The sequence below is a fragment of the Lissotriton helveticus genome, chromosome 5_1 (assembly GCF_964261635.1).
Source record: "Lissotriton helveticus chromosome 5_1, aLisHel1.1, whole genome shotgun sequence".
Classification (NCBI taxonomy): domain Eukaryota; kingdom Metazoa; phylum Chordata; class Amphibia; order Caudata; family Salamandridae; genus Lissotriton; species Lissotriton helveticus.
In genome coordinates, this window is record NC_136065.1 from 2,049,225,580 (window position 1) to 2,049,252,721 (window position 27,142).

The 27,142-nt window shown below is 42.9% G+C and overlaps 1 protein-coding gene across 1 annotated transcript in view; it reads right to left on the bottom strand.

Moving 5' to 3' along the window:
* Positions 1-26,776, bottom strand: part of LOC144756263 (complement factor B-like) — a 531,456-nt gene extending 504,680 nt beyond the window's left edge. Inside the window, exons 1-2 of the mRNA XM_078645908.1 lie at positions 26,562-26,776; positions 1,254-1,484 (exon numbers count right to left, since the gene is read on the bottom strand). Of these exons, the coding sequence (XP_078502034.1) occupies positions 1,254-1,484; positions 26,562-26,619 (289 nt within the window). The 5' untranslated portion in view covers positions 26,620-26,776. The remainder of the gene's footprint in view (positions 1-1,253; positions 1,485-26,561) is intronic.
* Between the last annotated feature and the right edge of the window lie 366 nt (positions 26,777-27,142).

A 27,142-nucleotide genomic window follows, 5' to 3' on the forward strand; every position in this document is an offset into this window, starting at 1 on the left:
TTCAGAATCGCAAAATGACTTTTTGATACATATGGCCCCAGGTGCTCCATGGAGACCTGGAGGGCGGCACTTGCTCTCAACCCAGCCGTCATGAGACAGCTGGGTTGAGAGGTTAAAGGTGCTTATGTATGGATGCCTGCTGCAAGACAGCAGGCCAAAGAGACATGCGCACTTTCAAAAGTGCCCAGATAGCCTATCCTCCTCCCTGCTGCTGTCATTCAGCAGGTCCCGCCCATCCTGATGCTCTGTTCAGGACGGGTGGATGAAAAATAAAATGGTGATAAATTATCATTTTATTTTTCATCTCTGGGGCTTTGTTTGGGGGCATTTAAGTGGGGCGATGCCCCCCCCCCCCCGCTCAAACAGAGCAGCCGCCCCTGGTCAAACACTAAGTCATTTAGCTACAAGAGGAAGTGAGTCCTGAAGAGCACTGCAGTCTTCATAGGATGGGATAGCTTTGGGTGACTGTTAAATGGCCACACTGAAAGGAGGCATCTCTTTGCTAATGTAGACTTCAGGGTTGAGGGAGAGGCTGGAATGCAGGAGTGGGAGTGATCTTGAGTGATTTACTGAGAAGGCACACGTTACCACCTTTACAATTACTGACTAGTGTGTGTACTCAAGTGGGGTAGTTGCAGTAAATAGTGTATTGTTTCTTTGGATAACTGAAAGATAGAATGGTAAGTGTGGAGGAGCAGGATCAGAGGGGAGGGATGAATGAAGATGTGGGTATCCAGAACACCTGGAAAGTAGAAACAGAGAAGAGGGTGTTCTATGATGGTTGAGATCACAAGGGAAGGTTGGTGGTGAGGTGATTTAGGTCACTGCTTGAAGAAAAGGGATCCAGTGTGGCCCGAAAACAGTGCTTGAGGTGATTAGAACCCAATCCCAGAAATGTGGTGTTGGGTCACTGGACATGCACAAAACAGAAAGGGGATTGCTTTAAGAAAGTGTTGACATTCAAATCCTGACGCAAGAGTGTTACCCCTCTAAGGATTCATGGTGTGGATGCGGGGGTGGTTCTCTTTTCAACAGGATCTAGGATACTTGTGGAGATAGGAACCCCTCAAGTTAGCCTTCAGTCACACTGTGATTGTTTGATCAGTGAACAGTTATCACCTGAGTGTAGCAAGGGAAGGATGATTGTGGGGTGCAAAGTACAGCCCCCACAAACAGTTATGTGAGGAGACAGAACAAATTATGGAGCATGAACCTGTCTTTATGGAAAACAACAAAACACGGCTGGACTTTACCTTTGCAGATCGCTCTCTCCACAGTCCTCCCATCAGGAGATTTCATAGTTGACCACTTGCCAGCATGGTTGCACGTTCTGCCATGTACAGGATAAGGGTACATGCCTTCTGGGCAGATGTACTTCAATCTTTTCGCATGTTTAGGTCCCTCTGATACGATTATTGTAAAGTTGCCACCTTTAATCTCAACGCCGGTCAGGCTGCATGGTGTAGTAGGAAGTCTTTCTGCCCCTGAGGAATTTAAACCATGTTAGTGTAAGAATGGTCGAGAAATCAGGGCACTGTTGCTAAAAACTCATTTCATGCGTCTTCAGGCCAAAGAGGAATTTAAAAGCCTAATCTACGGAAGAGCCAGGTCCTAACCATTTGCCTGAATTCCAAATTGCTATCAGTGGTTATCCTTATTGGAAGTGAGATCCTACGTTTAGCCATGGAGGCGCCTGGTACTTGGGTACATGCTATTTTAAGCCTATTTTCCAAATACACCAGTGAAGAGTATACACATAAGTCAGGATCAAAATAAGTTCAGTAAATGTTTTTTTAATTTAAAATGTTCCTTCAAATTTGTTATTTATTTACGTAAACATATATTGACATCTTGCAATGTTACAATGTTTGGAAACCTTCGCCACACTTTTACCAGACCTCTAAGGTCCTTTCTGACTTCATTCCGTCTGCCAGCATGATATCATGCACAGCAGGAACATCTTCTGCTCTCTGGCTGTCAACCACCTTGCATCCTTTGGTTGTGGTGCTACATGCCTGGTGTCAAAATCTATAAGGTTATTATCTTACTCTTTTTATTGACGTCATTGCTTTGATCATCTGTTATTGTCCTTGGTGTCCCAGCCACTGGATTGACTACCAACATATTTTGAAGGCAAGTTGATGTGGAGTTAAGAATTGTAAATCTACACGCACCATTGTATGCTAACGTTGACGATATGCTGGTAGTTGATATATGTCAATATTATTGATCTTTATACCGTGACATAGAAAGGATCCTATGAATCTATCAATATCCAAGGTTTGTTTTTATTATCAACATCTTAAACATTTTTCAGATCAGATACCCTTCTTCCTAACCTCTTGAGCTCTTAAGTTTGTAAATATACCCCAAGTAGTGATTCCAATTTCTGCTTGTACTAGTAATACATGTACCGCCTGCGTAATGTGAGGAGTGTCAACTATTAAAATCTTTATATGCTAGAGTCCAGCCTCAAAGATGTAACAAATAACTTTTAGAATTTGATTATACTGCTTTATCATTTGGGAAGTGGACTGGAGATAATTATTAAGTATTAAATATGGCACCTGCCATCCAATTGAAATTGAAAGTTTATCTGCTGAAAAACATCACAGTTTATTGCATTTAGTGTGATACTGTTCTCAACTTTGATCAACATGAAAAACCACATGATTTAGCTCATAAAAACATCAACAGTACAAAGGTAAAAAACCATCAATACAAACGTAAAAAGCTTTTAAAAATGTAAATACAGTGTAGCATATTTGCTCATTGGTAAGTGACAATATAAAAGACAGCTTTCGCATGAGGAACTTCAGACAAGTATGAAGGTAAGCATAAGAATCCTTTACTGGAGCAAGCAAGACAGCTTTCTCCTTCAACCTGTCCTTCTACTACTGTCGCCCTCGCTCCCCACTCCCAATCCATTCCAGAACCCTACCACCATAACTGGGATACCATGGCAATAATTACCAAGACACCACATCTCCTTTCCACAATTACAATATAAATGAACTCACAAATAAGATGGTAATTTACTACACAAATTTTAAATCAGAACAAAGCATTCCCCAGCAATACATTCCTCCGACGGTCCATTTAAGAAGATAACAATATAAATCATATGACATATATGTATATAATTACATAACTAAAGTACTTATTGTCATAACCGATTCAGGAAGGATAATGAGTAATGGCTGCCACAAGATACATCAGTCAGTCAAAAATCTTTATTCGGCTAAATAACAGCCATAAAAGAACAGATACAATTTTAACAATAATACACATAATAAAATTTTAACCGACACAAATATTACCCAGGAATTCATTTCCCAACAATATTACGAAGTCGAACTGCAGCAGAGATATACTTATAAACCATTAGACAAGTGAATTCATTGTTTAAAAGAAGTAAATGACATAATGCAGGTTGACATTTTCTAATATTTAAAAATCTTAATAATGGATGCATCTATAATAGCCACCATCCCCCCTTCTATAAATACATTGTTTACTTTTAGGAAGCAATCTGGTAGGTCACTAAGGAATAAAGAATTTATATAAATATTAATAAAGAAAACAAAAGAGGGGCTCGTAAACAACCCTGCTTGTGGAAGTTCAGAATAGGTATCTTGTGTGTCAGACCATAATCATGAATTATTTGTCTGTAACACTCTAAAAAATCAACGCAGATCTATTCTGTCACCTGTTTTTAGAACCTAATGTAACTTCTGCATTTAAGGCCCCTGTGGTGTCTTGGTAATTATTGCCATGGTGTCCCAGTTATGGTGGTAGGGTTTGGGAATGGAATGGGAGTGGGGAGCGAGGGCGACAGTTGGAGAAGGGCGTGTCGAAGGAGGTTTTGTAAAGTAATTATCCTCCAGAAATAGTATCACGTAATACATACATCTTAATGTACGTTGATGACGTTGTTATACAGAAACGAATTACCTAAAAGTCAATATTTCTAAAACAAATGTAGTACCGTTTAAAGAGAGGAAACATTACAGACACCGTGACCAGCATTTAGGTGGGAGACTAGTCGAGGTAGTAAGGAAGTATACCTACCTGGGATGAATCTTTTCACAGGCATTAGAAACCACTTCCCATTTCCAGCATATGGAACTTAAGGCTGCAGCCCATATAAGCCCCCTAAAAAGATTCTACCCCTCCTCGGGAAAGAGATTTTTTTATTCCCTTCTCTAAATTTATTGCGCTAAGATTCCTTCTACCTTATCTCATACATTAGAGTATACTGCTGGAAAAAATGGTCTATCTTAAATCTGAATGAAGGGAAGCTTCTACACAAGATAACCACAACGAGCCAAGCTACACCGGTTCAAGCATTAATAGGAGCTGACTACCATGAGCTCCTATTAAAGAGCTCAGGCAAATACAATTAGATGGCCCTACAACTTACTGCATGATGCAGAAGGCTTCCTGAGAGCTCTCTTACAGCACAAAACTTTTAAGGCTAGAGCAAGATAGTACATTTTTAACGAAAATCTCGAGAAAGCTTTGGAGCACTTTCAATGCTCCATTAATGTTTTACAGTCTTGGTCACCTGTGTTTATGAAGTTTTTTCTGAAACAAAATGACACCAAGACTAAGTTTTGATCTAGACATCTCACATTGTTCTCAATTATCACATTATAGGCCTTTTATTGCTATTTTAGAGTATAAAATTAATAAAAAATACTTGAGATTTAAACTGGATCACTGCGTCAGATGCTGTAAATTAATGCTTTGCTTAGAAATCCTACCATTAAAAGCCAATGCTAAACATTGGAGTGACACAAGTGTTAAGTCAGGATTTTGCTTAACTATGCAGAGGAGGTGTTCAAGATATTGTGCATGTTCTATATGTCTGCCCCAATAGAGTCCTGGTTCAAACTGAGTGCCATTTTATAAAGCCAATGTGTCTTAGATATAATTTACTTAATCCTAATGATCTGTTTGATTTAATTCGATCACCTCCAAATGTGTTACAAACTGTATACATTTTTCAAAACTTTTTTACCACTGTTTGAAAGTAGTCAAGTATATGAATTGTTCTGTTTATAATATCGCACAGATTTTGTATACATTCTATATTGTAAATCTCTGACGAGGTCTAAATCAATAAAAATTGATTGATTGACATTCATTTTGCAAAATGGGCAATTTTGCTCCAGTGAGTAATACTTGACTATGGGGCAGATGTATCAAGATTCGGTTTTGTGAATCTGTATTTGCGATATTTTGCGATTCGCAGTTGCAGATTCGCAAAACGGGATGTATGTAATTAATCGCTAAATTGTAGAGATTTCCTAAATGTCGCTAAAAATGCGCAGGAATCGCAAAACCGGGTATCTGCAGAGCAGGTGCAGGTTGATGACATCACAACCAGGAAGAGGGAGTGATTACCTGCACCTGCTTGCCTGAGCCACACCCAGTAGCAGTTAGGAGAGTGTTTGAAGGCTGCACAGAACTTCTACCTCTACAATTGAGTCCCAGAGGCCACAGGAGGGCATGGAGGCAGAGAAAAGGAAAAGGAAGCACAAGTTTTCAGAAAAGGAGCAAGAGGTTTTGATTGAGGAAATGGTTTGCAGCCATGAACTGCTTTTTGGGAAGAAAGCATTGAAGGTTCCAGAGTCAAGGAAGAGGAAGATCTGGCTTGAAATACAACAAAAGGTGAATGGTGTTGGAGTCACCACACGTACCATAGAGGAATTAAGAAAAAGATGGTACGATATGCGCCAGAGATCTAAAGAGAGGGTGGCAGCCATGTTGAAGGAGGCACAGAAGACTGGTGGTGGTACTTCCACTGCTGAACAACCAACACAACATGAGGAACTTGTGGTGGCCACTCTCCTGCCTGAGCGTGTTAGTGGAGTGGCTTATATTGACAGCTCCAACCCTGTTTCCAGTTCTCAAGGTAAGATGCATGGCAAAAAGATGTAATCAGCTTGGTATTGCATGCACGCAGTGTAGATAGAGGGACATGAAGTAAACAAGTTTGAGTCCAGGTACACTCCATACCATACAAATGCATCATGGGAGTTGTAGTTTCATGAAGGATACTTTGTAATTGAAAGCAATGATACACATGCTCACATTGTGTTTTGGACTTTAGGCTACATGAGAGTGTCAGGATTGATAGAACTTCAAAATCGTAAACTTTATTTGTTCTAAGCTGCATAACACAACACAAATTCATATGTCCCACTTTACATCCACAGTACAATCAAGGGAACAAGGGGACATTGCTGAGAAAAAGGACTCCCAAATCCATGTTGATACTGGCATTGAAGCGAAAAGCAGTGAGGAATGTGTGACCACACCAATAGTGTGCAGGAAGCGTAGAAATGTGCCCCCTCTGCCTCCTTTGAAGAATGACATGGACATTCATGTGGATGCAAGAGACAGTATTGAAGACACTCAGGAACCTGTTGAGAGCCTAGGACAACAGCAACTGCAGCAAAGATAACGCACATATGGAGCACAAAGGTCCTTGTCCAGGAGTAGTAGTGTAAATGTAGAGACACCCACTGTATTTGCAGGACTGGAGCAGGACATGCTTCAAGTGTAGCGCCTGCAACACAAGGCAATGCGGTCAATAAACAGGCAGCTGTCCAATTTGAACAGAAATCAGCGTAACATGGGTGAGGGCATGATGACGATGGCAGGTGCAATAAAAAAATTATGTTCTACACTTGAGCGCACTGAAAGTGCTAGAAACCGGGCTGCACAACGTGCACATGCACGTATGCACAGCTACACGAAGGCTGTAAACCGCCTCTGCACAGTGACATCCAACTTCACACGGCGCAGCATCACCATGCAGATGCAGATGACTCACTGCAGCCAAGATATAGCTAGAGGCCTAGAGCAAGTCACAAATGCTGTGGAACTATTGCAAACAGCCAACTCTGGTGTCAGCACCCTAATGGTCTCTGGAGAAAGTGAGGAGACCTCCATCAGGAGCAGTAACACTCCTACATTGCCAGTCACTCAATACAGAAGTGGCAGACATGGTGCTGCTAGTAGCCATGGAATGGAGAGCACACAATATGAATACCGCCCTGCACCCAGCCGCCACCGTAGGAAGTGAAGTGCTTCAGTACACTACTGTTTAAAATGGTGAAGCAACAAAACTATCATTTTGAAATTACTCTACTTAACAGTGCCATGACTGTGTTGTAACATGTTATAGGTTCCAATACCAATAAGGTGTGTAAAATGTGAATAAATACAGCACCTGTGACACAGATATTTTGTGAGACTACATTCATTTCTTACCTAAAAGTAATTTTGTGTGATCTCAGACCGTCTCTGGCGTCCAGCTGCAGCTCCTACTCCTGCTGCTACCCTGCCAGGGGGAGGTGTGCAATCATCAACCGATGTGTCTGAGTCGCTCACTTCAACTTCAGTGCCTTTCCTCATTGCCATGTTGTGTAAGCCTGCGAGAAGCACTACGCTACGCTCGCGTAGTTTGCGAAGTTTGCGCAACTTCGCATTACGCGAACACGCGTAGCGTAGCGTAGTGCAGCGGTCATTTTGTGCTTGCTCGTGGTCCTCAACAACAAGTTGGTGACCGCGAGCAAGCAAAATGACATCTTGGCGAGACTTTTTCCTCGTTCACAATCAGCAAGTTGCCGATCCCGAGCGTGGCAAATAAACCTCCTTGCAAGATTCTCAACGCGGGGTGGTCTGTTTTCTCATTGCGAGTGGTCGCGTATGCTCGCGACCGCTCGCGATGAGAAACTACCAGTCCGCGTTGAGAAAGCAGAAGCTTGAGGAAAAATCTCCTCGAGAGGCAGAAAACTACAGCATGCCGTTTTCAATGATTGCACAGTGACCGGATGCTTGTCCGCACTGTGCAATAATTACTGCACAGTTTGAGTAGTGCTACGCGAAGCTCGCGTATTGCGAAGTGCACTTCGCGTAGCTTCGCGTATCTTCGCGAAGCGCTACTTCGCAAACTACGCCTAGCCCTAATGTTGTGTAGCATTGCGCAGCTTGTTACTATTTTACAACTATTTTACAACATGTTTCAGGCCTGTACTGCAATGCCCCTCCACTTTTATGTAGGCACCTGAAACGGCTTTTCAAAATGCCAATTGTGCGTTCTATGACGCTGCACGTTGACCGGTGTGCCCTGTTGTATCTTCTCTCACTTACATTTGCTGGATTAAGATATGGTGTTAAGATGAAGTCTCGCACTGCGTAGGCACTGTCACCTGCATGGATGGAAAGTAAAAGTGAGTCAATGTTCCACTAACAAATTAGTAATGTATGGATGGATGGATGTGTGATATGTATTTACCTAGCAGGTATCCCTCTCCAAACTGTCCAGCACTCAGACGTCCATGTATCCCACTATGTCGGAAAATGAAAGAGTCAATTGTACTGCCTGGGTATTTTGCCAGAATGTCATTGATAATGTATTTGGCATTGCACACAATCTGGATGTTCAGGGAATGGTAGCTTTTCCGAATCCTGAAGACATATTCTGTAGCTGTTGGTGGTGTGATGGCAATATGGGTCCCATCAATGCAGCCAATCACTTGGGGGAAACGTGCAATTTAATAAAAATCAAATTTTGTTTCTTGTAATGCCTGTTTTGGAAAGTAAATGTGATGTCAAAGCCTGTTCAGCATTGCATCCAAAAAGGCATGAAAAAAGCACGAAAGAGCAATCTGGGACCCCCCACCAACCTCTGCTATGACTCCTTGAAAAGACCCTGAGGCCAGAAGGTGCAGTGAGCACAATACCTGCTCATGGGTAGGAATTGATTGTGTCCTGCCTGTTGGGTGCCCCAAAAAGGGTTTCAGCTCAGCTATGAGGTCCAAGATAGTGTGTGGGTGCAGCCTGTACTTATCATAGATGTCCTCTTCAGTCTGCTGGAACAGCGTGAAGCGCAGTCTGAATATGCGCTCCTGTCTCTGTCTCCTCTGTGCAAGGGCACGGATACGCAGCCTCCTGGCTATCAGGTATAGTCCTACCATTTGGGAAGTTTCAGTTGCATTGTGGGTTGCTTTTTACAACATCCACCTGGTTACCACCTGCATGCACTTGGTGGTAATTGTGATTTCTTAATTTGCGAATTTCACGATTTCGCTATTAGCGAATGTTTCATACATGTTATTGCGATTTCCTAATTTGCGTATTCTTGTATGCGATTTTCGCAAACGTGAAACATCGCAAATAAAGAAATCGCAATATAATTCGCAGAATTGAGGTTCTCGCAACGTAAGAAATCGCAATTTTTGCGATTCCTTATATTGCGATGCGATTACTTTCATACATACCTTTTTCCTATTTTTTAGTCGCAAAACGCAGTTTTTTTGTGATTCGCAGCGTTTGCGACTAAAAGATTGGTTGATACATCTGCCCCTAAGAACCTGTATTTGCGAATTAACGGCAGGTCACTGAACCTCAGAAGTCGGACCTTATGTTCCAAATTAATTCTAAATAACAATGCATTATTTTTTTTTACTTTTGGCCAGATCTACAAGTTTATGTAGATATGCAGTTGTACCATAATCACTTAGCTTGAGATAATCCAAATCAAAACTAACTTGCAGAACACAGTCTTGCTCTCAATAGTTTTGGCATTATAATAGTTCATGGTACCACTAAATTGGTGAGGGGGAATAGAATTTGCAAGAAATGAACCAGGAAATTGAGTTCAATTAAATTTCGATGAACAGCTGCCTGTCTTCCTATTTGGCCCTCAAAGTATGTTGTATAAACAGATGCCTAATAGTGTACTAAGTACCTTTTAAGCTCGTTTCTAAACATCACAGAACATTCGACCTGTTTATACATTTACATTTGTATTCACATTTGTATAGAACTTAGGGCCATATTATCAAGAAAGGGCGATACATTATCGCCGCTTTTATCGGCAGGAAACTGCCGCTAAAGTGGCGATAATGGGCCTGATGATATGCCCTTGTGAATTCCCATAGAAGCTCAAGGTTAACACCAGAACCTGGGCTTCTATGGGAATTCACAAGGGCCTATTATCAACAATCATCGGTTGACCTGCTCCAGATTACATTTATTTTTATCTCCCACTTTCCTCTTCTAAATATAGGCATATATGCTTTGGAACTCGAAACCTATGCCCGATTGATTTGGATTCAAATCATGAATGTTGTACCACCAGCAGTGTGTATCTTTGAACAACCGAGAATCTTATGGGTTCAGTCACTGGAGACAACCATGCAGCGGGGGCCCCCTCCTCTGAGTCTGGTGCGTAAATAGTCCAAGGCTGACCCCCTACCAACAAGAGATGTTTGTCGTCATGTTTTTAGGCAAGGAGGGCAGAGAATGAACCTTAGCACCGAGCACATGTTCAGTCAGTAAAGAAGTGATGCACCGTATGCATGGATCCCTCGCTCCCAGACAAAGCTCGCCCTCATTGACCAAACATGAGGCCCTGACATTTTTCTTGTTGCTCACTAACGACTTCCGCTTCGTCTATCTGCTTCCGGTGGAAGTTGATCTACTTCCTGCTCCCTGATTGATGAACACCATGATTTCTGAGTGTGAGCTTACTGGGCTACAAGCGACCTCGTCCTTGCCGATGAGAAACCGCTCATCAGACGGTGCTTCCCACCATGGTTCACAATCCGAATGGTGTTCTTAGGATGATGTTCTGTGTCGAGTTTGCTCCAAATTTAAGCACTTTACAATTAGGCCATGTGCTGTTAGCCCACAAAACCCTTTTACCATATCTCCAGAGACCTTTAGGAACAAGCATTTGCAGTGCAAATAGGTCTCGCATTTGTGAGTACGACCTATTGACGTTGTAAATGACAATGTTTCTTATCTATACATTTTATTTTTGGATTGAATGCATGTGTTGTGGAGAGTTAATATGTGGGTTGGATTGGAATTGTTAGTTGTGGAATTGTGTATAGTGGAATTGTGAGGTGTGGAGTGGATTTGTGTATTTGAATAATATGGCAAAGTGTGCAGTGGAATTATGTGGGTAGTAATTATGTGGTATTAAGTGTACTGGAATTAGGCGGAGTGGGATTGTGTGTCATGCAATGTAATTATTTTAGAGTTTACATATGTGGTGTGCTATTGAATTTGTGGCATGATGTGGAATGTTGTGGTGTGGATTGGATGTATGTGTTGTGTTTTGTAAATGCGTTGTTGAGTTGAATTATGTGGTCTGTTGAATTATGTGGTGTGGAATGGAAATGTGTAGAGCTGAATTGTGTAGCGTGGAAGTGTGTGGCGTTGAGTGAACGTTGTGTTGAGTGGTAATATGTGGCATAGTGTATAGTGTATTTATATGGAATGTTGTTACGTGGCATAGACTGGATTTTTGTGGTGAATTTATGTGGTATGGACTAGAGTGTAATTATTTGGTGTTGAGTGGTATTATGTGGAGTGTCATTTTGTTGTGTGGTGAATTGTATGGAGCTGTATTGTGTGCCGTTGTGTAGAATTATGTGGCATGGTGTAGTGTATAATTGTGTGGAGTGGAACCATGTGGCATGTTGTGGATTCCGGGATAGTGTTGTGGTTTCAATATTGTAAAAGCAGCCGGTCACTACTATTACTGGAAATAATCTGTGACACCCTCCCATTTCTCATATCAGGCCCTATTTTGATGCAAAATAAATGTTTTTTATGGATGTTGCATGAAACAAACACAATGTATCTCTGCAGAATGCTATCAAGAACCAACACGACACCTGGAGAAAAAAACTGTGATGGGCAATCAGAGGGAAAACAGCAACCGTAAAACCATCACAACTCAAAATGATTGACTTAAATTAAGGGAGAGTAAGCAACTAATTAATTTTCAAACATATCAATAAAACGTAGATATTTGGTAGGGTTGGTTCTACAGGAAATATCAATAACCAAACCGCTTAACAATCCTGAGAAAAGACCACGCCTACTTTGCCAGATATAAAGCCACATATACATTGGGAAATTAAGTTTGGTATTACCACTGGACCTAGATGTGCAGAAGTTGTATACCATGCGCCAACCAGGTTATGCTTGCCTGTAAATGTGATCAATTAGTTAAGATAACACATGCCACTGTGCATCTATCCTAGCTCATTTGGAGGTGACGTGACATTTCCATTAATGAACTTCGCACAACACTCCGAGAACACTCCCTGTGTATGGAATGAGAGTAGTCAAGAGACACGTAAACAGACACAAACAGAGAAAACTGACATCTGAATCACAGGAAGTAACGGTTTGCGAAACAGACACCCACATTAAATCTCCACCAAGGAATCCCTCTAGAATGCACACCACCTCAACCGGCTCTCAAGTTTCAAACAGTACGGAGTGGCCTTTGTGAATAATGGCTAATACACTATTTGTAAATGGTTTAGCAGAGGGCTTCTTTTGCATGGAAAAAGCCTATCTCAATGCATGGACCAAACCCTTTCTGCTTAGATGTTATCATTAAATATGTTTACTGCCTATATTTGTATACATGGACTGTATGAGTTATCAGTTTCTGGACACTCTGTGGTTGATCATGTGACCTGTAGGTGTTCATGGGTATTGTAGTGTTTTGGTTACTTTTTTATTGGCTGCTGTGAATATCAGTAAAGAAATGAAAAGCATAATCGGAGCCTCCGGTCCTGACATAGAATCCAGCCAGGTACGGGCTGGTGAAGTCTTGTCCAATCACTGCGAAGAGTGAGTGACCAGAAACTGTCTGAAAGGCAAGCTAGAGTTCTGTATAATGTGGAAACTACCTTTAACAATACTCGAAGGTGTCAGTCTCGCCTCTCTGATATTAGCAATGGGGTGCGCCTCTGTTGTAGATAATGGGTGGAGCACTGACTGACTAAACAGGATTATCCAACTCATTCATCTTAAACAATAACCATGATTCTGCCAAACTTTCCACAATGTGCACTTTGGTTTCGTCTGTGCTGCTCAAAGTGTCAGATTTGTTGAGCAGTTATGTTGAGGGATGTAATATTTATGTTTTCATATGTGTGAACGCCTAATCCGGTGTGTTGTGGTTTTGAATGTCTTAAAACAATAGCATCTAATGGCAGATAATGGTTGGTAGTGCCTTGAAAAGTCTACGAATTCACCACATAATCTGCGACCATCAGGTGATGGAGTGAAAAACGGAGTCAGGCCATTAATGAGCCCTTTGGTTTTCTTGGTAACTTTAAGTGTAGCGGCTGGTAGTAAGGTGGAGCCTGTGTAACGCATGTGTTACTAAAAGCAATCACAGACCGACAGTAAGGAAGTGGCCGAGCCCAGGAAGGTATGGAGGGGGGACAGGCGGCAATATGGAAATAACAAATACAACAAGATAAAGGCACACAAGCAGCATGCGCACCGCTGCTCGCTCCCAAGGCAATGCTCCATGGGAGTTAACTTTAAAAAAAGGTGGGACATGCAATACCCATCAGCCATTACTACACTCGCATTTTTAAATGACACAAAGATAAGCCAATCCTAAGCAAAGGAGGTGTAAGACTCCACAAAGTAGATACAACAGTTCGCCTACAGCACAAGCGCTATTTAGGCTCGACCTAAAAATCAGAAGTTATTTTAGCGCAGGGTTGCTACTTTTCTCATAGAATAATACCGGATATTTGTTCATGTTTTAAGATACTGCAAAGGACCAGACCTGATTCTTGAGTAGGACTTACATGAAACCCTATCCGTTGTTTACTTTAATTCTCAGCCAGGGTCAGTGGGGCAGCTGAGCTCCAGAACACATTTTAAAGTGTTTCCTAAGATTTACTGTTTCAAGTGTGTACTGATAAGAAGAAAGGATACTGGCTTTAGTTGATTTTTATTAATTTTGTACGAGCAGGGATATTCAAATACCATTCACATACATCGCAGTAGACCTGATTCAGGAGGGAGACTCACAATTTCTTTAAGCCAAAAATCACTTAATTTTGGTTGTCTTATGCTTGCATTTGCCTCCGATTCAATAGATGTCAATGAGGGAAAACATTCACCCTAATTTTTCTTTTTAAATCTACTACTTTCCTCTTCTAAAATGTTGGCGTGTATGGGGCCAGGTGGCAACTGTATTTCAGCAGCAAGGTTTCCATATGTTTTTACATCAAAATCCACTTTTAACACTGTTTCGAGATGTTTTATCTAGCATACCTTTAATGTGATTAAAAAATAACCCAAATGTTGTAGTTTGTTGATTGTAGAAGAACTGTCTGAGACTGACAGATCTGTACCCCGCCTTCGAGAAGCGATTATGCTGAAATCTACTCTTGTCTGTTTACTTGCCTTACTGTTATTATCGAATGCAGGGATGAGACCTGGGGTCGTAGAACACTTAGATCAAATAATGTTGTTGATATATGTGGAGGCGGTTTATCAGTCAAGGACAGTTCTTCTGTTTGTCTGGGCAAAGATCACACAGTGTGCAGACCAAGCACAGCTACCTTTTCTAAGCACTGGTCAACCAGAGGCTATCTTGCAGCACCCACAACAGTGGATGGGTGGGAAGCGGGCCGGGCTGTACAGTGATTCATAGAGAGATGTCCTCTTAGACTAATAGACCTCTGGAGCTTCAGGCCGCCCTAGTCAGTGCAGACTGAGGCCTGCCCTTAATGTGTCCATTCAGAATGTATGATGTTACAACACATACATTTACAATGCATGCACTCACAACGCAGTTTTTAAATCGCAACATCCACTACAACGCATTCCATTACATCGCATGACACTTAATCACATTTAAAAAAACTACCTTTACAACGCATTCCATTTCATCGCATACTACCTTTACAACGCATACCATTACAACGCATACCATTACATTGCATTTAAGGTAAGTATTGGATAGTATAGGGGTAAAAATTACTATTCTAACTCCAGGGGGTGCAACAGTAGGGTAAGTGTTGGATAGTGGAGGGGTTAAAAATGTCTATTCTAACTACAATGGTATGTGTTGTAATGGTATGCATTGTAATGCCTGCGTTATAGTGACATGCGATGTAGTGTCATGCGTTGTAATTGTATGCGTTGTAATGCCTGCGTTGTAGTGACATGAGTTGTAAAGGATGTTGCGATGTAATGACTGCGTTGTAAGTGTAGTGCGATGTAATGGTTGTGTTGAAAATGTTGTTTCCCGTCCATACAATATGGGCATTCAAGGGATTTTAGGCCTCAAGGGCCAGTAAGATGGATATTAGGACCCATCTCTCCATTTACTCATCGCAGCAGGCTTGGATGAGTGATTAAGTGTGTGAGTGGGTTGGCGGATCAGTGTAGCAGCAAGTGATAATCAAAAACAGGAAGAGAACATAAGTGACCAAACTGGGCATAGAAGCCACAAACCTCAATCATTAGAAGAGGTTTGGGGGTATTCTCCTAGAAACTGACAAAATGTCCTTTTTAGGTTGAAGCATATCAGCCAGCGTAGCAGTCTGGTTTGCTAAATACTCAGAAATAGCACATACTATCAGTGCGAGGGCAGAGCAGCATAAACAGTGCTAACAGATATTTATGCCACCGAAAATATGAGGTCTGCAGGTAAAAAGATATGTTTTTCCCTACATGTGCCAACAACGTCTAAATTGTATACTTCATACAAAGGATCTCTAAACTTGATAACAAGTCCCAGGAGGTTCACTAGCAGTAACTATGTCAGCTTAAGCATATATTTATTTTATTTCACGTGGGAGCTCCCAATTAACAAGTTCTTCAGCCAACTAATTTTTTGTTGAATAGGTTTGCACAGAAGCGCCCTTTAACTATTGATCACCAGCAGAAGGTTTTCGAGTAAAGCTCCTGCATTCTTCTCTGAGCTCAACCGGACTGGTTTATGGGTATGTTACATTTTTCTGTGGTTTTAAATATGCTTGACTGGCACAAGGTTTGATTCTTCTAAGTTGTGGGCGCATCATCAGTACATCAGGTAGCTGTATTATATCTGGTAAGGTTTGTGGACCAATATGTTTGCATTAATGACATTTTCTGTAAACCGTAAGTTCAGTGTGTGACTTGCAGTGTACATTAGGGTAGTCACTGTATAGTTTAAGCCCAGGGCACCAATGTTTTCATTACATTTTGATGCAGGCTTCGTCTCAACTCAGCCCGAGCCTCGTGGCTACAAATAGGTGGTCAAGAGATATTGGGCATCACGCAACCACGGAGAACTAGAATATCTATCGCTAGACTCCTTTTTACCAAGCTGTGCGGACGAAGGTCCTTTCACTTTCCAGATAGAAGTACCATCCCTGCTACCAGAAGCATTTATGAGTATTGGAAGTAGTTTGCGTGTAGTACTCTTTTACGTACTCTAACAATCTTTTATGAATCAGTCCAAAAATGCCCAACTTCCTATTAGTAGATTTTGAAAGAGGGCACAGTACTTTTTATTTGTACTAACATATATGAATAGACTCTTAATATTCTCATTGTATTACCATTTCAGAGGTCTTAGAGGCGATTCACAAAGATGTGTAAGAGTACATAAGTGTTCTCCTGTAGTACTACTTCTAATACTCATAAATGCTTTTGGTGAATAGGCTCCTTTTTTTATATGCATTGTGTTCTGTTTCAGACACAGCCAATGTAGTGTGCGGGTCTCTGAACCTGTGTATTGACCATTCCAGATCGCCTGTACTTGGAACCTCACAGAGACCCTACAATGCCTTCATCTACTGATGGTTTCTGGGTTGAAATCAGTATTCAGCTCTGAGACCAAGTATGCAACAATACTACACTGAAACCAGTCTGGACAATTGGGGATCCCAGTTGCCCGACCTGACCAGCAACATCTCATCTCCTCTTGGGATTCCTGGCTTGCGACTTGATGATGGAAAAACATTTAAACATTTGTTGCTTCATACCCAAAAAACCCTATAAAATGCATGCAAATGGCCTTTGCGCTGCAAGAGAGCGCACCTCTGATTCAGTCAATGAATGCCACCAGTGCTCCCAGTTTGGAATAAGTGTTCGCCCTCTAAAGTTAATACCTTGTATATGTCTTAACATCCCCTTAAGCTCTGCCGCACCAGCTGAGAGAATGCAAGGCTCAGAACCAGAACCACTTAGCAGCCCAGTAGCTCTGCCTTTCCAGGTAGACATGCAGCTGAATGGCCTGATGAAAGCAGAACCTCGCTCTGCAGACACCAGCTGACTCTTGACAGTTGTCATAATGCCTCCTGTGTCTCGTAGAGCATCCAACTGTTGCCCTGTGATGAAGACCCATTGCCTATACTTGTAAGTATTTGCAGAAATATGGACTTTTAGCACATCTCTTCCCCCTTCCCCCTCCCCCGGAGGAAACTGGGATCACCTCTGCCTGTCCCCCAAAGCTAATTGAGACTGCCTCCTCCCCAAGTGCTACACTCAAGGTGTCTGCCCACCGGTGGAGGACTGTGCCCTCTTGAGACATTTGGAGTCACCCTTGGAGTGCCCATATGTGTAGCACTCATTACCTTGGGGTACAAACCTCCCTGTCTGCCTCTCAAATGACGCCTTCTTCTTAGGTTCAGACTGGAACAGTTTCCCACTACTCCCTTTGAATTATTTTGGGGCCTTTAGAGAACTCCTTACTATCAAGTTTTTCTCCCCTCTTTTTTCTGGGTGGAACCCTGACCACTTTTGTGGGTATCACTCCCTCTCTCCCCCGAGAACTTCTGGGACACTCTGGTGCTAGCCAAGAGGTCAGCCACCTCAGCAAGCTTGCTGGGGTCAATCAGCTTACTATCAACTAGGTGCTAGCACAACTCTACAAAACAGATACTGAGCATATGCCCTCTTATGATTAAATTGTACAACCCAATATAATCATCTACTGTGCTGCCCTGTACCCAACCATTCAATGCATATCTGGAGTAGTCCAAAACATCTACCGAGGATTGGTTGGGGAGCTTCTGGCTCTCCCTGAGTCTTTTGGTGAAACTTCTCAGGGGTTAGCCCAAACTTTACAAGTAAAATGGCCTTTATAGGGGTGTTCTTGGTTTGGTCCCCAACCTCTGTCAGAAATGTGTCCCTCCCTATATTCTTTAACACCACCACTGGGTCTGGGCTCCCAACAGCACAGCTTGCCACAAGCTAGTAGTAAACAAAAGAGAGTGCACGTGCTGGTATGATTGACTGTTTGATTGAGATAATTTTGTAATGTATTTAGAATGTTGATTGTAAATAGGAGTTTGAGTTAATGGTAATTTTCTTTGATGTACATAAGGTCGTAAAAGATAAACTTGGCAAAATCAATTTTTGAAAAAAAAGGTCAAAAGTGAATAATTGACGTAAAATAAAATAAAAAAATTATACTTTTTGATCACAAAACATTGGTTTAATTTTCATATGTTTTGCAAACACTAGGGTAATTGACTAGGTAGCAGCACGTGCACTCTCTTTTGTTTACTACTACCTCCCTATATTCGGCATCTGTTTCTTTTCTGCTAAGGCTCTCTCAGCCTCAGTCTCTTTGACTCCAAGGCCCTTTCAGTTTTTTTCTCTTCTGCTTCTATTTTTAATTTAGTCATCTGCAGCTTAAATTCTCTCTCCTCCCTCCTCTCTCTGCTACTTCCTCTGTGGACAGGCCGCAGGACAAGACAATGCACCCTGCTCTAATTGAGGTGTGTACTCCTCCCCTTCTACTGCAGGTTTTTCATCAGAAGGGTCATCCTCCATCCCATCATCCTCTAATGTGGTCTCACCCAGAACGTAGTGAGCTTCTGCCCAAGCCCTGAGAACCTTTTGCTTCTACTTCACCTTTCAAGTGGTGGTCTTGCCAGGAAGTCCCACCTCCTTACAGAAGTCCTTGAGCTGGGCCACAGTGTATAGCTCTATGTTGACCAGCTAAAATTTCATTGTTGCGGGTGCAGTTGTAGATCCAGCAGCCAGAGACATGATTTTGAGGAACAATCAAAAATAACAATCAGGGAGAATTTAAAATTCTAATTGGTCTTGGATGTGGAATAGTAGTGTACACCAAATCACTGTATGGCACTGCACAACACAAGTCCTATCTTCACCACTGACCACCAATGTTAGAAATTGTGTTGTCTGGGGCATTAGCCCTAGTTAAGCAAAAACCACAATCCTAGTCTGGGTAAGAAGCAGGCAACCACTAAATTAACCTGTGTTCACCCTCTGTTAGCTTGGCACCGAGCAGTCAGGTTTAACTTAGAGGCAATGTGTAAACTATTTGTGCAACACTTCAAACAGTAAAACTGTGAAAGCACCACACAAAAAGGTTCCACACCAGGTTAAAAAACAGAGCTTAATTTAATAAATAGAACAAGACCAGAACAAGAAAACTTTTATAAGTAGAACTTGAGATAATAATTTTTAAAGAATAAACTGTAGAATAGCGCTTTGAAGCAATAAGCTCTTACTTGAGATATCTGGTCGTGCGTGACTTGGCTAAAGTCAAAAGTTCAGGCCGACTGCGATAGAGCGCAGGCCGGATACTGGGACCCAGTGAGATCTGCTAAACCAAAGTATCTTAATCCTGGTTGCATCGAGAATGCGTGTTGCAGACAAGGCAATGCGCCGGTACTGATCCATGCAGAGGTGGTGATGTACTGGTCCTGATCCGCGCAGCAGCAACGAAGAGTCTGCTCCGATAAGCAGGGTGCTACGATGTGGAGTTTCGGTGTCATCGTCAACACAGATGTGAAGACCCTGCTCAGGGAAGAGCGTCGCACAGTGGTGGTTCCGTAGACAATGAGTTGGGTCCGATCCACGCAGCCGTGGGATGCGTCTGTGTTGATCCACGCAGCGGATGCGCCGATTCGACAGAAGATGTGTGGGTTCTGCTGAAGCAACACCTTAATCCCACTGTGAAGGGTCCAGGACTGGGGTGGGACCACTTGGCAGGGCACTGTTGGGGGGCAGAAGCAGGGTGGTTGGATGTCTTTTATGTCCCTGAGATTTACGATCAGTAGGCCAGACAGCTAGCCCTTTGAGTCACTCAGGATTTAACTAATGCAGATCCAGACCTCAACCAGGCAGGGGAACAGCAGTGAGCAGGGTAGCACAGCAAGGCAGGAGTCCAGCAAACCAGCAGTCTGGCTGAGTGGCAGTCCTTAGCAGCACAGCAGTCACTCTTCCTCGCAACCTTCACAGGTCCAGAAGTGTACTGAAGTGGTGGTGTCAGAGGTATCAGGTAAGTCTTCCTTTTTAATTATTAAACTCTGTCCCACCACCTTTTGTTTGTGGTGGCCGCCACTGTTAGCCAGGTCGACGTGGCACGGTAAACTGCACACACATGCCCTGCAATTGCAGGTCTAAAAAATGGTTAGAAGGGTACTTAAGTGGGAGGCACAATCAGGGCTGCAGGCTCACAAGTAGCATTACATTTACAGGCCATAAGCACATGTAATGCACTTTACTAGAGACTTATAGGTAAATTAAATATGCCAATTGGGTATGAGCCAATGTTACCATGTTTAGAGGCGAGAGCACACTTGCAGTGCTAAAGTGTACAGAGTCCTAATACCAGCAAAAACTAGGTCCGAAAAAATGGAGGAGGAAGGCGAAATATTGAGAGGAAGCCACCCTAAGACTGTCAGGTCAAACAATGGCCTAATAGTTTGCATCCCCTGCTGTATCCACCAGTGAATGGGAAATAACCCTGAACAAGTTACATGAAGGAGGGTGGGACAGGTATTTACCTGACCGCTACTAGAGCCCCGATCGCAAAGGGGATTATGTTGTTGCATTTGAATGTCGCATTTTTTTTGCATGTGTAGAGATACAAATAAAACACTACCTTTTCTTATAAAAGCAGGTATTTGGCTGGGCATGGATTTATTGTTTGTACTGTCTGCCCTTTGAGTTATAAGTCGTGTTCACTGACCTGTATTTACATCCTCCCCAAGGGAGGATTGACTGCTCAACCACAGCTATCACTGAGAGTCAAATGCAGAAGGGGTTCTTGACCTAGTAGAACGAGATCTATAGTCAGTCGGTCCCTGGGACATTAGGAGTAAAAGGTCTCAACCACCACAATTGATCTCAGTAGGCCCTGCGTGCCTTGTGGCCATCTGAATGAGTTCTAGCAGGAGAGAAGAGGGGCACTGTTGGAGGGTAATAGTGAGGGAATCATTGATAGGCCCCAACAAAGACAGTTTTTTGGGGTAGTTTTATATAGCGCGCACTAGACCCAAAGGTATCAGAGCGCTTTACATGAGCACCAGTTGCGTTACAGATTGACAAATTCATTTTTTTGTTTGTTTGTTTTGTTAGTCATGGGGAGATTAAGTGATTTGCCCAGAATCACAGGATGTTGAGCGTCCCTGCCAAGACTCGAACCCGGTTCCCCAGCTCCGAGGTCGACCGCTCTAGCCATAAGGCCAGATGTGCTCACCGGCAACATCCTCCTGTTGAATCCTGATGCACTGTAAGGTAATTTACCTATTCTCAAAAACGAATATAATTGAATATATAATGAAACGTGTTGTGGAATGCACTAGTTTTGCCATTTTTCCACCAACTTTCAGTGTGGGGAGAACCCCCCCCCACCCTCCACCCCCCCCCGAACCCTCAAAGTAGTGGGCAGGCTGCGCAACATATTTGGACTGGTCTGAACAAAATTGCCAGGTCTGCTTTGGACTCCCAGTCCGGCCCTGGCATCAGCACACATAGGGCACATGCTGGGAAGTGTATTAGCACTGCAGGAATAGGCACGTTCCCCTATTGCGACAGTGCTGGTGCTGCCCGAGGAAACAGTTTTCAAACCAGTTAATAAATAATAAGGATGTCATGATGAAATGGATGTGGTTACACGAGAACAGCCTGAAAGATTTCAACCTGCCAGTCATATTTTAGATTGATAACACGTGTATGTGCTTTGACCCTCTCCTTACCATGCACCCCAGACTGCCTGATCCCAAGAACACCAGCCATAGTGCCCTCCATTCTCACCCAATTGTTCAGCCTCTCCCCTATCTCCCCATCTTTGAGTACTGCTTCCACCCAACACAGACATGGAACATCTCTTCTACAATAGCCATGTACAGTAACATAAGTTGCACCGAATGTGCCACAGCAACAGTCATGTTTTCTCCTACTCTGGTGACTAGGTAAGGAATGCAACGTACAGTGTCAGGCACGCCGTGTACCTAATAGGTAAACATTGGGGGAGACACCTCACAACCCAACCAAAGTAAAGTCATAACCACTGAGATTACATCTCCACTGGCTAAATTGTGGTGAGGTACATTTGTAGGCGTGCGTTTTGGGTGAGATGGGCTTTAGATTACGGTGGGATGAGGGGTAGGGGTTCTGGTGATGTAGTTAAGATGAAGTGTGGTTTAGTTATTATTGTGAAATATGCTGCATTGATGGTAGGAAGTGATCTGGTGGTTAAAATGAGATGTGACATGTGGTTTAATGGTTAAGGTGAGATGTGGTATTGTGGTTAAGGTGAGATGTAGTCTTGTGGTTAAGGTGAGTTGTGGTCAAGACAAAATGTGGTTTAATTGTTATGATGAGATGTGTTGATGGTAAGATGTGATTCGCTGGTTAAGATAAGATGTGCGATACGGGTAAATGGTTACGGTAACCTGTAGTTGTGAGACAACGGTGTGTTGTGAACACGGAGTTAAGGTGAGTTTTTAAGTGGTGACTAAGGTCCATGTGTAAGCCCCGTGGTTGAAGTGAGATGTGGTCTGATGGCTAAGGTGGGATATGGTCTTGTGCTTAAAATTAAGTGTGGTTTAACTGTGGTGAGATGTAATGTATTGCTGGTAAGATACGATCTAGTAACGAGATGTGAGATATGATTTAATTGTTGAGGCTAAATGTGGTTTGATGGTTATGGTGTATTGTGTACTTCTAGTTAAGGTGAACTGTGACCTGATAATTAATGTGAGACGTGGTGCAGCGGTTGAGGTGATGGGTGGTCTAGTGATGTTAAGATGTTTTTTAATGGTTAAAGCAAGATTTGGTCTATGCTTAAGGTATACTATGGTTCATCAGCTGAGATTAACTGTGGTCTCTCGACTTCTTGAGATGTAGTTAAGTGGATAAGTTGGGGTGTGGTGTGGTGTTTATGTTGCGATGTGATTGGCTAAACGGATGTGATTTAGTGGTAGGTTGTGATGTGAGAGACCATTACGGTTAGGTTGTGATGTGGTCTAGTAGTTAGGATGAGCTGTAGTTTACTGACTAGGTTCAGATGTGTTATAGTTGTTAGAGTGAGGTGTGGTCTGATGGTTAAAGTGAGAATATGGTGGCCACCTCTCTCTGAATGAACTATGTAGAGATGGGGCTATCGTCTAGCCCCATAAAAACCAAATGCACAGCATCATGCCGCCCTTGGCGTGCATATTTATTCAAAGGTTATTTAACAATTTATCAGTGATATTCCATATTTTTCCTCGTGTTTTCAACTTCTTTTTTAAACAGTTTCATCAAATCTTTATCCCAATCCACAGAAACCGATTCTGGTGCCAATTTTCAATTTTTTAATATTCTAAACGTGCCGATCCGGGCCTCTTTAAAGAATATGAATAATACGTTGTTCATCACAAGCAGTCTTTATTTCACTTTACAAACCCAATGCATTTCGGGCCCCTCTGTGCCCTTCTTCGGGGGTCACTGCAATTAATGATAACAAAAACGACATTAGCGCTGTGATTCATAAATGTATACAAAGTCACAATCACATCTGAAATTAAAATACATCAGTGCTGCACTTTTTAGCATGGCTTTTACACATATTCCGTCTCTCCCCTTCTATTTAATCCATCGCACAACCTTTCCTCTACCGTAGCTGTCTCAAAACGTCATTTTCCCTTCTGTTGTTACTACTAAATCTTCCCAGCTGGTCCCAATCTCTTTACCGCCCTTCGACATGTCCGTCATACAACCCTTCAGTATCCGAGTTTGCTCTAAAAGTTGCCACTCTCCTACGAGGTTATGAAAACATGTTGACATTTCTTAACGTGCATGTTATACATCGTCCTTACATTACTAAATTATGGGTTTAAAGGTACCAAACCCTCTTGTATACCCCGTACTTATACTTTATGAATCTAGCAACGTTTCCCTCACCCCGCTTCCCTCCGTACCTGCTGTGATTGTTAGTTAAAACCTGCAATCATCGCCACCACTCGCTGAACTGTAGATTAGTTGCTTGCTCCCACCCACTTGTTTAAATCACACCATTCACGTGTTCTCCCTTCCAATCAGCTACGCGTTTTCTACTCTGTCATGCATTCCAACTTTGCAAAACTACATTTCCCAACATGCCACTCTTCGATTTAAAAAGTGCCTCAATTGTTTTTCGTGATATTTTGAAAACTTTGCCACGGACTGTCATTTCATAATGTGCTTAATACATATACGTTCAGTCCCACTTGCGATGAACTAAGATCTTTCATCAGTTCCTGTGTATTCATATCATGTTTCTTTTCGTTTTCCAATTCGTTATGTTCTTTCCGTGGGTGCACTCCCTAGGTGGGGTTATAGTATACATTGAACATGGCCACCTCTCTCTGCCATCATGGACACAGTTCCCGGGCCAGATTTAGCGGGGGTGGCCTAATGCATTCTGGGCACTTGTTATGTTATGTTATGTTACGGATTCTTATATAGCGCATGACTCACCCGGGGGCATCTCAGCGCTTACCAATGGGATTCAGAGAGAGGGAAACAGCGAAAAACTAATTTATGAAACAGTTTTAAAACAAGAATGTTTTTAGTTGTTTTCTGAAGGACATATAGGTGCTGGATTTTCACAGGGCTATTGGTAATGAATTCCAGTATTTGGGGGCTATGAACAAGAAAGCTCTGCCACCTGTGCGGGTTATCTGAATGCGGAGGATCTTCAGGAGAGCTAAGGCATTCGATCTTAAATTGTATTCATTTGATTGTTTGGAGAGTTTGTTTTGGAGATAGAATGGTCCCTCCCCTCTAAGAGCTTTAAAGGAGAGACAGCATATTTTGAACAAGGATCTTTTTTGCACCGGCAACCAGTGCAGGGGGAGGGATGGAGTTCCAGCGGGACAGTTTAGAACCATTCTGGCGGCGGTATTCTGTATTACCTGCAGTTTTGCCAGAGTGGTAACACCTACTTCAGCCAACAGGGTGTTTCCGTAATCCAACCTGCTCACTACCATTGCCTGTACTACGGTTCTGCAGTGTTCCAAAGGTAGATAGGGAATGATTCTGTGTAGTAGACGCAGGTTATAATAACATGATCCTGCAATGTTTTTCACATTGTCCTTCATGTTAAGCTTGAAATCCAGCTGGAATCCCAGACTTTTCACTGATGAGGATGGCGTTGGTGCGTCACCCAGTTGGGGGGGCCACCAGTCAGGAGTCCAAAGGTGGGCATCCTTTCCTAAGAGCATCAGCTCAGTTTTTCCCGGGTTGAGCTGCAAATAACGCTTCGTTCATCCAATTTGCGATTGCCAGCATACCGCCCGAAAAGCGTAATTTCTCGTCAGTGATATTTTTGCCTATTGGGAATAGTAACTGCGTGTCATCGGCGTACGAGACTATCTCGAAGCCGAAAGACTGAACTATCTTGGCCAGGGGGGCCAGGTATATATTAAAAAGGGTGGGGCTGAGACAAGAGCCCTGTGGCACTCCCTTGTCCAACAGGAATTTATTTTTTTTAAACAAATGGTCCGAGTGTAGTGGTTTGCCATCTGTCTATTAAAAAATTCCTCAGCCATTGTAAGGCTATACCCCCGATGCCACACTCACTCAGTCTCTCCGCTAGCCTCTGATGAGATATCGTATCAAAGGCTGCGGAGACATCTAATAGGATCAAGATCGCGGATCCTCCAGCATCGAGGGTACGTCTCAGTGAATATGTAACAGCCAAAGTGGCTGTTTCCGTGCTGAAACCGGTGCGGAAACCCGACTGGGAAGGGTCTAGTAAATCGTTAGATTCCACTTCCACTTGACACTTGATTCAGACACCTGTTAGCAGTCAATTGTAGCATAACAGCCCAACACTGGAAACAGTGACTGTTATGACTGAGTAAACAGTCCACTTTGGGTGAGATGTGCCCTCCTAGTGAGCAGGGTGGGATGTTGTCTAGTGGCTTAATTGTTCGCCGTGGAATCAAGACACTTGAGTTCCAATCCCAGCTCTCACTTCAGCATTTCTTTATGACATGGACATTGTGTTGTGATGTCCTAGACCTAGATATTGGCTGCACGAGGATACATGTTGCTGTATCAAACCCTAAACATGCCCATGCTTGTGGGTATCCGGGCGCCGGTGCCCGAGCACACCCTACGCTCTCAAGATCTTGGCCCCCAAAGTACAGGCTTCTGAGCACACGGCCCTTTAAAGAGAGCCCCGAGGTAAGATAAGGGAAACAATGGTACTGAAAATCGAGGCCACAGGAGACACGGGGCGAGGTAGAATAATGCTGCCCTGAGCAAAGCGGAGGAACTACAAAGATTTACCGACTTGAACCGTCCTAGATAACAAATTAAAAATATCTTCTCTAGAATTATATAAATTAACCTAACCTGTCAAGTGCTGGTAAGGACGCCTAGAGGCGGTCGGGTACTCACTTTGCGCTACATTAGGATCTCACTGCCATGTTTTCAAAAGCGCCTTGACTTGGCGCGTGGTTTAAATATACACTTACTGCCTAGGACGAAGAGCATCATCAGCCCCAGCGCTGCCCCCACGAGCGTCTTCATCATTCGGTGTCTTCTCTGCGCCGGGCTTCAGTGCGCTGTGCCTCTTCGCGTTCTCCCGCTCTCTCACCTCTTCCTGTCCCTCGTAACTCCCTCTGTCACGCTCTAACCCTCCTGCCTTCGCCCTCTTCTGCGTCCCTCACACGGCGGGGCTTGGAATGAAAACTGTCCGCGGAGGGGAGGGGATGAGCGGGAAGCGGGAAGGGCGCACGTTTGCGTAATCGTTCCCGGAGTTTGGAGACGGCTGTACCTTGTACCTCCGTTTGGGCTGTGGTAAGAACCCCCGTTAATTCTTGAAGGTGACGTACAGTTTGAAACTCAGATTTATTTAACTCCTAAATAACAATCAAATGTTTTCTCCAGTTAGTGTTATGTTATGTTGCTATTTGCTGTAAAAGAAGAATGCTTGTGTTTACTTCAGGTACATTGTGATGAATTCAATTTGGGGTCTCTTACAGCCGCAGCTTAAAGTGGGGCTTGCATGTTAAGAGGCAAAAGGCAGGACAGAAGTCCTCAAATAAGAAGTAGG